Here is a 13,681-nt window from a genome sequence, read left to right as displayed (position 1 = left end):
AGAATCTGAAGGTAAAGATTAGGGTGATAGCATGGAGGCCCCCAACCCTCAATGACAGGGAGCTCCTCACCATATAATAAACCTCATAATACTTTTAACTAGTGTTGCGCCGATGCCATTTTTTGGCCCCGATACCCGATACCTGGCTGTGTATTATTGGCCGATACCGATACCATCTGTTTGAAATTTATGTGTGTGTTTATATATGAAGAACTGCACACTACTTGGATGTAAAATAATTGCCATCATGGCTTTGTCAAGCTGCTGCCTACCTTTGTGAAGCAGGAAAAAGACTAATACAAAGTGAATCCAGTAGAACTTTTTATTGCCTACCTGGAATGGGTGACAATAGTTGAATAAACTTTTAACTCTCAAAATGGTATCAGTGTCCTATTTGTTGGTACTCACAGATACCGATAATAGCATTTTAGTGCTGGATCGGGACCCCTCCTGATACTGGTATCGGTGCAACAGTACTTTTAACCTGAGGAATATTTCATTTACTAATGAGGAGTAAATTTTTTTAAATAAATTGAATTGATCGCTGAGAACCTATTTATTTTATGTATTGTATTTTTCATTTATTAATTTTTGCATAAACACGACACTGAAAGATTTTTTCTTTTACCAGGAGGTTCCTGTTTCATTTCCTACTGGAAACTAAGTTCTTGGTTTAATGAAAATCATTTAAAATCTGAGGATTCCGGGGTGTTAGTTATTTTCTGCTGTTATACTAAGAAGAAGTGATCAAAAGAGCTCAGTATTTTATAACAGCTGCTGTCAGCCCTCTATTCTGCTTTGCACAAGTTAATTGGTACATTCTTGCTTAGAAATTCACATGTGCAGGACTGCAGCACATTTATGGAAACGTGTATCATAAATGAAGCTGTTTATCCCTCACTCTTTACATTTATTCTAGAGATATACATGTGCGTCGTCTGCATAATGTAATGTTTAAGAACATATAGAGAATAGAAAATAGAATAGAAAAACTGATCCTGGATTTGAAATCTGGGACAAATTAGGATACGTAAAGTCTTTAAAACATAAAAATGTTCTTTTTAGATAACTAAGAGAAACTAAACAAAGTATATACCGATGTTTTGCTAGGAATTGAATTATATTTGGTTGTGAAAATGATATTTTTATGAAGCAAAAACAAAAGAATAAATGGGGGATTTCCTCAGCTTTTAGGTCAAACAGTCTGGTTTATGATATCAAAAGGCTGTTTTTGGGGTTGTGCTCTTTTTTTTCTTCTTCTTTTCAATGGAGTCTTGATTAACAGAATTTTCAGGTCCGATAACCAAGCAGCTGTGAACTTCAGTTCGTCGGAAACAGAAGCTTATGCTGATGAAATGATTTACTCCACTTCTAAGCAGCTCTTCTTGTTGAAAGTGAATGTATAATATGGGAGAGAGGGTCGACAGGGATGAGTATGTAGTTCAAGATCTGAGTGAATCAGGAGAAGTCAGGCAGAAATGTGAAGACGAGTTGTTAGTGCTGTGTGAGTGACCTAAGGGGAAATGATGAAGCTACAGAATGAGCCAAAACAACAGATGGGGAGGCAGAGGGTGTTTACACTTGGACCTGAAAAAGGTGAATAGAAAAAACCACCTTGTTGCTTTCACTTCCACTTGTTTGGCGTGTAGAACAGAGGATGTTTGTGGATTGTTAGCCAGGCTCAGGTGGTTTCTGTTTTTATTGCAGTTCAGCTGTCAGCTGATTAGCCTGATAAACCAGACTAAATGTGAGATTAAATGTGTAATTTAATCTGGCCTCGATGAATGAGACATCAGAAGATTGTTGATGAGAACAACGCGTTGTTTTTCAAACCATGTCTGTGCCTAATGGCCAACGCTCTGACCAATGAGAGCAACTGACTGTGACGTAGTAAGAGCGACAGAAAGCTGGTGGGGGAGTGTAAACAAACAGCCTGTCGGTAAAATGGCGAATACGTCCTCCTTAAAAATGAATGATCATAGAGCCTCTTTCTGCTCACGTTACAACGAAAACCCCAAGTCTAATCCTTCCAGAACTGATTCCAAAGCTGAGTCAAACGAGAACTGTTCAATAGTTGTTGCCATCTTCCTTCTGCTTTCTCCAGCGTCATGCAGCTTTGTCGTCACGCCCTCAAAACCCCGCCTGCTTTGCATCCAGAAATTTAAAGACACGTCTGCGCTGTGATTGGCCAGCCAGTTCTAGGGCCTGGGTGATCGAGGCTAGACCACTCGCAGGCAAAAGGGATTTTGGCCGCTGGCGGGTGGGGCTAGTTTACTAGGCTATAAGCTGATTATACTTCATGTTCAAAGCCATAGTTTTTGGATTTCAGACATTAAAGGCAAGCCATAAAGATAAGACTGAATTATGATTAATTTTTATATAAAATTTGATTTAAGGCGGACCACTACGTCTCCAGATAACTTAACTTTTCTTCCAAGAGAAGAAGGGAAAATGTAACTTAAGGCTGAGCTCAACAAACTCTGACTTATTTAGTATTCATAGCTTTAGACGAGAGCTGGACATGGAGTAATACGCCACGCTGTTAATGTGGATGTTCTTCAGCACCAGTGTGAAGAAGGACAGTTTCACTCGTTTTTTTTCCTTTAGAAAATAAAAAGTAGCTAGCAAAATTGTCGATTTCTTAAAGTGAAAAGATCTGAACTACTTATATCACATATATTTGCTAATAATCTGCTGTACTGTGTGTTTGCAGTTTAATTTGAACCTTCTCTCAATGTGACAGTCCAACTTTATTGTCGCCAAGAATACGTTTACATGAAAAAAGAGAAAAAGCAGGTTAAGTTTCCAAACTTGTAGTTAAGTGCGTGTTTATTTGTGTGGACAGTCAACAATGGCTTCTGTATTTCACTGATCAGGTTGGTTTGTTTAATGGTGAACCGTACGCAGATTCTATGGAGAATGTCCCTTTATTGTTGGTAGCAAATAACATATTTTAAAATTGGGAATTTAAAAAAGCTTTACTAAATGGAAATTAAAAAATATATATATTTTTTCAATTCTTTTACATATTTGATTTTTTTTATATGTACTTTTTATGTTTCACGTAATTTTTTCCACATTCTTTTACAGATTTTATTTTTTTTTTAACTTTAATTTGATAGATTTATTTAAATTTATTTTTTTCTAAAAGAAAGTAACCTTTCAACAGATGTTTTTCAAAATTTTAATGGTCAGTATTTCTTTTTGTTAATTGAGTTTTAAGAATTGCATTCTTTTTAAACTAGTTTTTACAGATCACTTTATCTCCCCTCCTGGGGCAGGCCTTCCTCTGGAGCCGGGAGCAAAGATGCATTTCTATTGGTCTGCTGGACGTTAGCAACCACATTTTCATTTGTCATTGATCACGAGTGAGCATTTTCAGTGGGCTTGAAGTAACTGAATGTGATCCGTGAAACCAAATAAGAAAATAATGCAATTTGGAAAACCCATCCTGAAAAAGAGAAATATGAAAAAAAGTTAAATTTCTAAATATAAAATCTGTAAAAATTAAAAGTATAAATTATATTTTGAGAAATTACATTTGAAAAAAAAATTAAATGCGAAAAAACTATTTGGAAACATATTAAATCTAAGAAAATGAAAATTTTCAAATTTCCATTTAAAAATCTCCTAAGCAGCTAGCTTAGAGTTGTGTGAAAACATGTTTCCCCCCTTTGTGATTTATTATTATTTTTTGTTTTTTTGCATGCTTGTTTGAAGAAGGATTTAATTCTTAATGCAGAAAAAACATTCAAACCTACTTAACTACTGTTTGAAATTAATTGCTGTTAGAACATAAACACCAAATATGTTTAGCCTCTTCTGTTTTCTTTAGGTAAAACTTCTTGTGTTCAAAGATGGCAACTGATTTTTAGGAACTAGATGACCATGACTGTTACTTAGAGCCGAATTGGTGACAATATTCTGTTATTCCTAAAATTAATTTCACAATAAGCATATTTTATTGCCAACAAAAGTAGTCTTTAAAGCTGTGAGATAAAACACAATATACAATCCTAAAATGTAGAAAAACACCATAAATCTTTAAAAAATCTGACACTTTTTGTGTTTAACTGCATATTGAGTGAGATCAGATTTAGCCAGGCTGTAACTCCGGATCTGTAGCCTTATTCTAGCCATTTCAGCAACAGGTAGAGAAGGGGCAGCAAGGTTTTACTGGCGTCTGATTGATTTAAATGCAGAAATATTCCGTTTGTAGATTGTTTTTTTTTTATTTACTCTACAGAGACGCTGTTTTAAATCAGGACATGAAGGGGGACGTCGATTTTCAGAAATCCATGGGAGCTTTGATCTCAGACAAAGACAAAGAATTGGAAACTCTGAGGAACGAGGTACAAAGATCAGGATCCCAGCTTTCAGTAGTTTTCCACATGGGTCTGTAAAGCCTCCTCCATCTTTGCAGATCGCCGTACTGCGTGGAGAGAACGCCATGACAAAGACGCTGCAGTCGGCTGTGGAGACGTTGGAGAAGGACAAAGCTCAGCTGCAGAGTCGTGTTCACAGTCTGGAGCAAAGATTGACGGGAACCCAGGCCTCAGACGGAGGAGACAGAGAGGCTCCCCACTCAGGTGAGGAAAGATTCGCTGAAGTCCTCGGCTCAGAGTTTGACTGCAGATTAATGTGTCTGCCCTTGCAGGGGATGCTGTCCTGCAGCAGCTGAGGGAAGAGAAAGAGTTTGCTGAGGGGCAGGTGAGGCCTTCTGCAAAGCCTTAAATAGTGCCCAAAAGAGTTATTTCATCTTGTCTTATATAATAAATATACAATAATCTGTGTGTTGGACTCCATCAGATCAACTTCCTGAACAGCGTCATAGTGGACCTGCAGAGGAAGAACGAGGAGCTGAAGATCAAGTTAAAGAAGCTTGCATTGGCTGAGTTCAATGGAAACGACGGCACAGACGGGTAAAAACAAAAAAAAAATGGCTGCCTGGAGTGATACTGGTTTTGAGGTGTGCCGGTGACAGTAAAGTTTAAATTCTTTTATCTCTATGATAGGTTTGATGATTCAGTACCAAAGCGTGAAAAGAAGGCGACTCCGCGTCTTTTCTGCGACATCTGCGATTGCTTTGACCTCCACGACACGGAGGACTGTCCCACACAGGCCCAGAGCCCCGACTCCGTACCTCACAGCAGTTACCACGGCAACCCGACTGACGTGAGGCCCTACTGCGACATCTGCGAGGCCTTCGGGCACGCCACCGAGTCATGTAACGATGACCAGACCTTCTAAAGAGGTCACTCCTCTTTTACTCTCCCTCCTGATGTATTTCTTACACTCCAGCTAAACACAAGTTTTTCCCATAGTGTATTTTTATACTGTAATGATGCGTCGCTGTGGTAACAACCATCCTAACTTAACCCTTTTCTGAGAATAGTGTTCCGATCGCGATGCAGGATGCTTGTCCAAATATGCTTCTTTGGTGCAATATTGATATTTATATCAAATTAAATTTGCTTTCTGCACTTGTTATTTTATACATATTTAGAAGTTTATGTTTTTATTTTTTATAATAAGTAGAAGTAATTTTTCACGTGTTGTTTTTAGGGTTGTTTTTTGGCAACAAAGTGATGCAGCTAGATGAAGCACAGTTAAAACCGAAGGATCTGTACTCTATTCTGTTTTCTAATAAGTTCATTAATAAGCCCCGCTGCCTTACGCAAGCGTATTGCATTCACAAAGGAAAAAAAAAAATCTCAAAGCGTATCTAACAATTACAAGATCGGTATTTCGGAATTATGAGATAATATGTTATAGTTAGGAAATAAGGAAGGACATTCATTTCTGAGTTATGCTACATAAAACGTGAACAATGAGTGCTTTGTCAGATTTAATATGCTTTTATTTCTTTTTAGGTATGCAACTCTGGGAAATAATTAGTCTCCTCAATGTGGATGGAATTAGTTTTAGTTTGTCAGCATTGCGCAGTAAGTTTCTACTCTGACTTGCTGGAAGTCGCACTGTTCCTGCAGGAGCAATTAAACCAGCACGGGATGCTTTATAGCTATAAATGCTATAAATGCTTCAAGCTGGCTTGGTGGTGTCCTAAATAACTATCCAGTACCTGCTCAAAATCCTAGATCCTTAAGGAGTGCAGCTGAAGCTTCAGAATCGTTCAAAATGACTTCTCTACAGAAACCTAGGTCCCAGCTTCATGCAGCATGTCGATTCATATGAAAACAAAAAATCATACAGAATCTGTATTAATGGAGCTCTTAATGGGTTTTCCCAAATGGTCATATGGCTGCATGCTTATTCCACCAGTAGTAATCACTGGGTTATAGCTGGGTAATTATTGATGAAGTGGAAAACAGGAGAAGAACTCCAAGGCGTATCAAGTCAGACCTCGATACAGAGAACTGTTCAGTGAAACGGATGCAGATATTTTTAAGAAGTAATCATGAAGACATTTTCTGAGAGATGCTACATTACTGGCTCAAGTAATCATAACCAAATATATGGATGTGATTTCATAATTATGAGATAAGTGGTGTGATTTTTTTTTTGTCTTTGGTGAATGCAATACGCCTCCGTACTGCCTCATTAAAACTAAGGATTTATGCTGTTTTATTAGCACAGCCATTGTTCCAGTTAAAATATATATGACAGAGTATTATGGCCAGACTAGGTGAAAAAAAAGAATAAGATTATGACATTATTCTCAAAATATTACGCTAAAAAGCTCAGTTTGTAAACATTATAGCCTAATAATTTGACGATGGGCGAAAAGGTTTCATTTCCTTATTTGTAAAACCAATGAGAACATTTAGGACAGGATTCTCAACATTCCTCATTTCAATGCAGGAGATGACAGCGCAAGAGCTCTCATTAAATAATATTGGCTTTAACCTCCTAATATTATGACTTTAAACTCGTAATGTTGCAACTTTAATTTCATAAAATATGACTTTTTTCTGGTTATATTACAACTTTAAAGTTTTAATGTTACAAATTCAATCTTGTGATTTTAAAACTTAAATCTCATAATATTATGAATATCCTCATAATATTGTAACTTTAAAAATGTTATGACTTTAATCTCTTAATTTTAAGACTTTTTCTCATAATACTATGACTTTTTTTCCTCATAATATTTAATTCAGTTTAATTCTATAGCGCCAATTCACAACACCTGTCATCTCAGGGCTCTTTACAGTTCACCAGATCATCCAGTCAGATTGATTCAAAGTTTTCTATCTAAGGAAAACCAGTTGATTGCATAGACTCATTGACTAAAAGGCAATCCCTCACACTAAGCATGCTTGTAGCGACAGTGGAGAGGAAAAACTCCCTTTAAACAGGAAGAAACCTCCAGCAGAACCAGGCTCAGTGTGAGCGGCCATCTGCCGAGGTCGACTGGGGTTCAAGGAGACAGAAGCAGAGATACAAAAAGCAGCTGAAAACTAAAAACAAACTTAATTGAAGTGAATCTCATAATATGACAACTTAAAGCTTGTAATATTACAACTTTTGTCTCATAATGTTATAACTTTATCGTCATAATGTTATGACCTCATTCCCACACTATTATGACTTTAATCTCTCAATATAAATTTTCTCATAATGTTATGACATTACTCTTGTGAATTTATCATTTTAATCTTGTTTGTAATGTTATGGCCTTATTATTGTAATATTGCAACTTTAATCTCTTAATACTATATTAGTAATGTTATAATTTCAATCTACTAATATTATGACTTTATCCTAGTAATACTGCATCTTTATTTTATAGTGTTATGACTTTATTCTTGCAATTTTACAACTTTCTAATGTTCTGTCTTCAAACCCTTAATATAATGTCTTCATTCTTGTAATTCTCCTATTTTATTCTCATGATAGTACAGCCCGTCAAAAGCAAACTTCTCTTTAGTCTGGCCCTAATACTCCATCATAGAAATGAGAGTCAGGAAGAATTGTTCTCAGAATAGTCTTGCTCGTTCCTCCACATTTTGTTAAAGCAACACTCTGTAACTTGAGAGAAATATCAGCTTTATCTAAGATATATTAAATGATTTTTCAGGTCAGTGGTTTTTGCATATTGATGCTCTATGCTACTCAATAACCGCGGATCTGTCTTTAATGAGTCATGTGACCCGGAGCATCGCTTTACCTCAGTCTGAGCTCCCCTTAATAACTACAATTAACAAAGTAAAGTTGTTTTTTTAGCAAACACTTGTTTAACATTCAACCCTTAACTGATCTGACATATTTTTGGTTCTCTGATGTAAGATTTAGTCCAGAGTAAACATTTCAGCCCGTGACCCTACAAAAATAACAATGCAACAAACTGGAAAATCCCTAAAAATACAAATTCTGTTAATTACTTCCCTCTATATTTAAGTAATTATTTTCCTTTTAAATAAAATGTTTTTGTTTTATTTATTTAATGGGACATCTAAATATTTAATGAAGCATTTAACAGCATACAGCTAAACCTGTAGGATAGGGGTCTAGCGCCCCTAGTGGCTAAACGTTGCACAGTGTTGCTTTAAGTTTTGACAACAAACTAATTTTCTCCAAATAAAAAAAAACAAAAAAAAAACATCTGAAGCCCAAAATACAAAGTAGTTTTTTTATTTCTAAAGGCTATATTTATAAATACAAATAAAACCATGATTTTCTTCTTTCCGAGTCGCAGTTATGAAGGAATTAGTGTTTGATCATTTTATAAAGTCTCGATTTAATACCATGAGATTTGTGGTACTAACAAGAAAATGCGGGGGGAAAAAATGAGGATTTTCTTTGTTTGGTTGTTAACTCACAGCTTTGTAACAATGCTTACCTTTAAACGTTTTATTATTGTGAAACTGTTAACGTAATCATGCAGTTTTTGATCTAAATATTCTTGATCCCCTTGTACATTTATGCACTGTCTGAACACAAAATTATTTAACTCTTTCATTTTTAAAGAGATTTTAAATTATATATTTTTTATCAAAAGTTGTTTCGTTTTTTGCAATGTAACTACATCTTTGTTAAAACTTTACATATTTAAAAACACTTTAATAGTTGCACCGATGTTAGATCGGATGGTGGAAATAATCTCTTAGGGTTAAAGTGATGTTCTAATCCAGGGCTGTGGAAGTATTTGTGGGATTCCCTAACAAGAAGGTCATGGAGATTTCTCCTATCATTTATCCTCCTGAGTTTTCAGATAATTTTTCGATGGCTCAGACACAGAATGAAGATAAGTTAAAATATGAAGTTTCTTCTTCATTATATCATCATCAGTTTAAAAGCTGTTGAGGAGCTTTCAATCAAAAATCACACAGTACAGTTATGGTGTCCAGGTGTGACTATTTTACATGCTTTACATTTCATAACAGCTTTAATGATTAACTTTTGTTTTAAAGTTAGGATTTCAAGTTGCAGCTCTTTACCTCATAGTTTTTTTGTTGTTGTTTTTTTTTCATCAGCTTCTGTGTTTAAGGCCAGAGTTGAACATTGCTGCGTGTCGCCCTCTATAGGCCGCTGCTAAAAGCTGCAGGAGTTTTGAGAGGATGATAAAGTTTAGTTATTAATCTCCAGATCTTTTTAGCCATGAAGTGATCATCATTACAGGGAAATAAGCTGGAGCTGATGAAGTTTAAGCAGGACTGATGAGGTATATGAGACGCACCTTTGCTTCTATTAGTATCACCCTTTCTATTTTAAAGTCGTAGGGAATTCATATTTAAAGTCAAATCATTCTGGCTTAAACTTGTGAATAAATGTATTCCTTATCAGACGATATTGTCCCAAAAGTTAGGAAATTTCTATTTAAAAAAAATCCTGTCTTAAAATTTTTATTTATTTTTTTTATTTTTTTTTATTTTTTATTTTATGCAGGTCAGTTAGTTATTTGTCAGCTTGAACCCCCAAATCCGGCCAATCATATATCAACGGTCATCTGTCAATCAAATTTTTTCAGTCATAGCATCTTGATTCATATGTCGCAGCTAATATACGCAACGGTTAAAATAAGAATAATTTCCTTTCCCATTGAGTTCTGTCCCAGTGTTCACAGTGATGGACGTCTGTGTCTTCAGCAGGCGTAGAGCTAACAGAACTGGCAGCGTTGCGAGGCAAGGGCTCAAACATGTACGGCTGGAAGCCTTCTACACCAAACCAAGCTTCTGCCGCCCTGGCGTCCTCTTCCACAACATCTTCGCCCCCGCTTTCCTCCTCTAAATAAAAAATGGATGACGGAGGAGACTCATCCACGACCTCCGACACAAAACTCTCCTCCTCTTGCATGTTTCCTCTGTCCATAGCGTTCCTTGACAGTGTCGTTTCTAAGTCACCAATTTAGTGCTACATGGTCCCAATGGAATTTCCCATTGGGAACCTACTAGCACTAAGTTGCTAACTGGTTAGCAAGATGCTTCCAACAAACCGGCCACAACCAAACTTGCTTGTGAACCCTCCACCACACATTCACTTTATTCACTCGTGTAAAATCGGGCACCACTCGGGAGAATTCGGAAAAGCAACGGCCGGAACAGCCGCTTTCCTACGACTTTAAAGATTTTAGAAAGCTGCAGCATCAGAGTTACTGTCATTTCTTCAGAAGGGAAACGCAGACTCCTCTATAGCTGTAAAACTGCCCTCCAAAGCTAAACGGTGGCATTTATTTAGGGATTTTGCGATAAAAGGTTTTAATTTACAGAATGGTTTAGGGCATTAACCTCTGACATCTCACCTCTGACTCACGTCTGGACAATTCCAAGGTTACCAAATAGTCGTCTTGGAAAAATCACAACTTGTTACCTAACAGATATTGCAGCTGTTAGTGTTAATTGATACCGATATTAATCCGATACAATATCAGCATGAATCATACATACTTTTATTACTCATTTTGTAGCATTGATATTTTTAGTGATATTTAGTGATATTAATCACAGAGAAAAAAAGTCGGTAGCAACAGATGCTTCATTCACTGATAGGTTACTGGAATCTTAACCTATAGCAAATATAAGCAGAGTTGATTACATTGAATATTTTAGACACATGCCAATATATTTCCCATATCTAGCCTTTTTGGCCGACGTCTGACCGATTTCCGATATCAGTATCGGTTCGGAACATCCCAAGATGCAGAACTCGTTCACTTTCAGAGCCGGAACATATTCAGGATACTCTATCCCTTCCCTTAGGTAAAAGTACTGTAATTAAGTAGATGTACTTAATTATTAGATTAAATTAATGCTTCTTAACTTGGCTCAGTTAATCACAGATACCCAAGATAGTTGAAATAATTCAATAAAAACATGTTGGAACTAAAAGAGTAAGAGTTTTAGTTTAATAGCACAAAAAGTTTAGGTTGAATATAAAATATAAGCAGGAACAGTACAAAGTGTTCTTTTTTAATTTGGGGAAAAAAAACAATGGTCCATTTGTATGTAGGCTATTTGGTGTAGAAGTGAACATTTTCTTAATATTTGAAGTCAGATTTTTAATGTGTATCTAAAGTTTAAAGTAGAAGAGAATAAGAAAAATATTTACTACACAGCCACACACTTTATGGTCCACAGTTCCAGGATATTTTTTTATGTTTACTGCTTTTTGGTTTAATATTGCTTTAAAATGTACTTTCTCATTATTTTATGACATGTGTTGGAAATGATTGGCCATGTGGAAGAATGTAAGGGAGTGTCTGCCCTGGAGATCTATAGCAAAGGTCTTATCGATTCAGCTCTAATGTTTGACATTCTGGAAAATATGCATCTTTCCATCCGTCAGTACAGTACAGACGTGTAAATGTGTCCTCATATTCACCACTCTTATTCTAATTTCTAAAATTATAGCTCTAAAATCTGTTTATGACATCTGGAATAACGATGAAAATGAGTTCATAACAAATTAAGTTCAGGTCTATTTGAGTTCTCGTCTGAACCTCCTGATATTATTTGTATTAACAGTCATTAATATATGGCGTTAATCTGTAGGCATTCGCTTAAACATTGACAAATATCAGTTTAAATCCTATAGATTTAATGGGTAAATTAAGTCTGTTTAGCCTCAGGGTTGACTTTAAGTCCATAGCTCAGTGGGTAGGACAAGTTTGAATACATCTAAAAGCACAAATGTACTCCAACTAGCTCACTTTTACACATAGGAAAAGTTTTCCTCATTGCACCTTTAGATTTAGGTACAGATATGTAGGTACATTAGAATAATTCGGAGTGAATCAACATTTTCCTCAACATGAAATTATGTAAAAGATTAATCATATTCTATTTTATAACATATTCTCTTAAAAAAACTGTTAAAAAACCAATAAATATTGTTTCATAAGCGAGTTATATATGAAAATGGTAGGCTGGTCAGTCACTGTGTTCTAGCTGAGCTAAGCTAACAACTTGCTGCTTAAGCTTTAATTGAAGAATAAAATGTTAAAATCTACACATTTTAATCATATTTTAGAACACATCCTCTCTTTTTTTAAACAGTACTAAATATTATGTCATTGACCTTTTTTTTTATGAATGACGGAGGCTTGTCGGTCACACTATGGTCTAGCTGAGCTAAGCTAATAACCTGCTAGCTTTAGCTTTAATTGAAGAATAAAAGGTTAACATTGAAAAATATGAATATTTTTGAACACATTGTTTTTTTTAACTAGTACTAAATATTGTGTAATTGACCTTTTCTTTTTTGGGTGATGGAGGCTTGTCAGTCACACTATGTTCTAGCTACGCTGAGCTAACAACCTGCTAGCTTTAGCTTTAATTGACGAATAAAAAGTTAACATTGAAAAATTTGAATATTTTTGAACACATTGTTTTTATAACTAGTACTAAATATTGTGTCATTGACCTTTTTTGAATGACGGAGGCTGGTCGTACAACCTGCTAGCTTTAGCTTTCGTGTAAGTGTAAAAGTGAAGATTTCCTCAAATGGAAAACTGTTTTATTTAATTGAACCTCCTGTAGCAACAATCTTTGGACATGTTTTGTTCTAAAGCACAAATTTTGGATCATATTGAATCTTCCCGTGTAAAAAAAAATAAATCATGCAAAGAACTGTTTGGCTCTAGTGTCTGTAAATAAGAATCAGAGGTTTCCTTCTGACGCATGTGAACACTGTGCCATGAACCAAAAATAAAGCTTTTATGTGCTGCATTTTATTTTTCTGCCAGTTAAAACGACTAAACTTATACAGTCCCAGTGGGAAAATGGTTTGTAGAAGATTCTATGCGTTGTGTACTTTTTAAGTGATGACTAATTGTTGGTGTAATGTTTTATACGTAATATCTGCACAAACGAGTATTTTACAGACGTCAATATGTTGTAAAATGTCACTGTTTTCTATGTACTGTATATTCCTGAACGCTCCAATAGAAATTCTAAGAAGGGTTTTGTGTTGTCATGTTTTCATTTAATTTCCCAGCAGTATTTTATATATATATATATATATATATATATATATATATATATATATATATATATATATATATATATATATATATATATATATATATATATATTTTAGATCACATGAATAAGATTATTTAAACCAGAATCTAGATTATAATAAATTAGAACATATTTTTTGTTGTATACATACATATTACTTAGCTCCATAAGTGTAACTCATAAGAGGATCTTAAAAGTGTTTTTTTACAACATAAAAAATATTTCTCCAATAAAAATAGAGATTTATTTGATTTTGTAAA

At 35.2% G+C, this 13,681-nt stretch overlaps 1 protein-coding gene across 2 annotated transcripts in view; it reads left to right on the top strand.

Annotated features, from left to right (window-relative positions):
* Window positions 1–5,483, top strand: part of clip1b (CAP-GLY domain containing linker protein 1b) — an 83,933-nt gene extending 78,450 nt beyond the window's left edge. For both annotated transcript variants that reach the window (XM_038287019.1, XM_038287018.1), the window contains 5 exons: window positions 4,247–4,352; window positions 4,424–4,589; window positions 4,658–4,710; window positions 4,810–4,922; window positions 5,016–5,483. In XM_038287019.1, coding sequence (XP_038142947.1) covers window positions 4,247–4,352; window positions 4,424–4,589; window positions 4,658–4,710; window positions 4,810–4,922; window positions 5,016–5,250 — 673 coding nt within the window. In that variant the 3' untranslated portion in view covers window positions 5,251–5,483. The remainder of the gene's footprint in view (window positions 1–4,246; window positions 4,353–4,423; window positions 4,590–4,657; window positions 4,711–4,809; window positions 4,923–5,015) is intronic.
* Window positions 5,484–13,681: the final 8,198 nt, after the last annotated feature.

This window comes from Cyprinodon tularosa, unplaced genomic scaffold (genome assembly GCF_016077235.1).
Source record: "Cyprinodon tularosa strain WSP-4 unplaced genomic scaffold, ASM1607723v1 ctg233, whole genome shotgun sequence".
In the NCBI taxonomy this organism is placed as follows: domain Eukaryota; kingdom Metazoa; phylum Chordata; class Actinopteri; order Cyprinodontiformes; family Cyprinodontidae; genus Cyprinodon; species Cyprinodon tularosa.
Note: the sequence above shows the minus strand (reverse complement) of the source record. Positions and strands in the feature narration are given on the sequence as shown.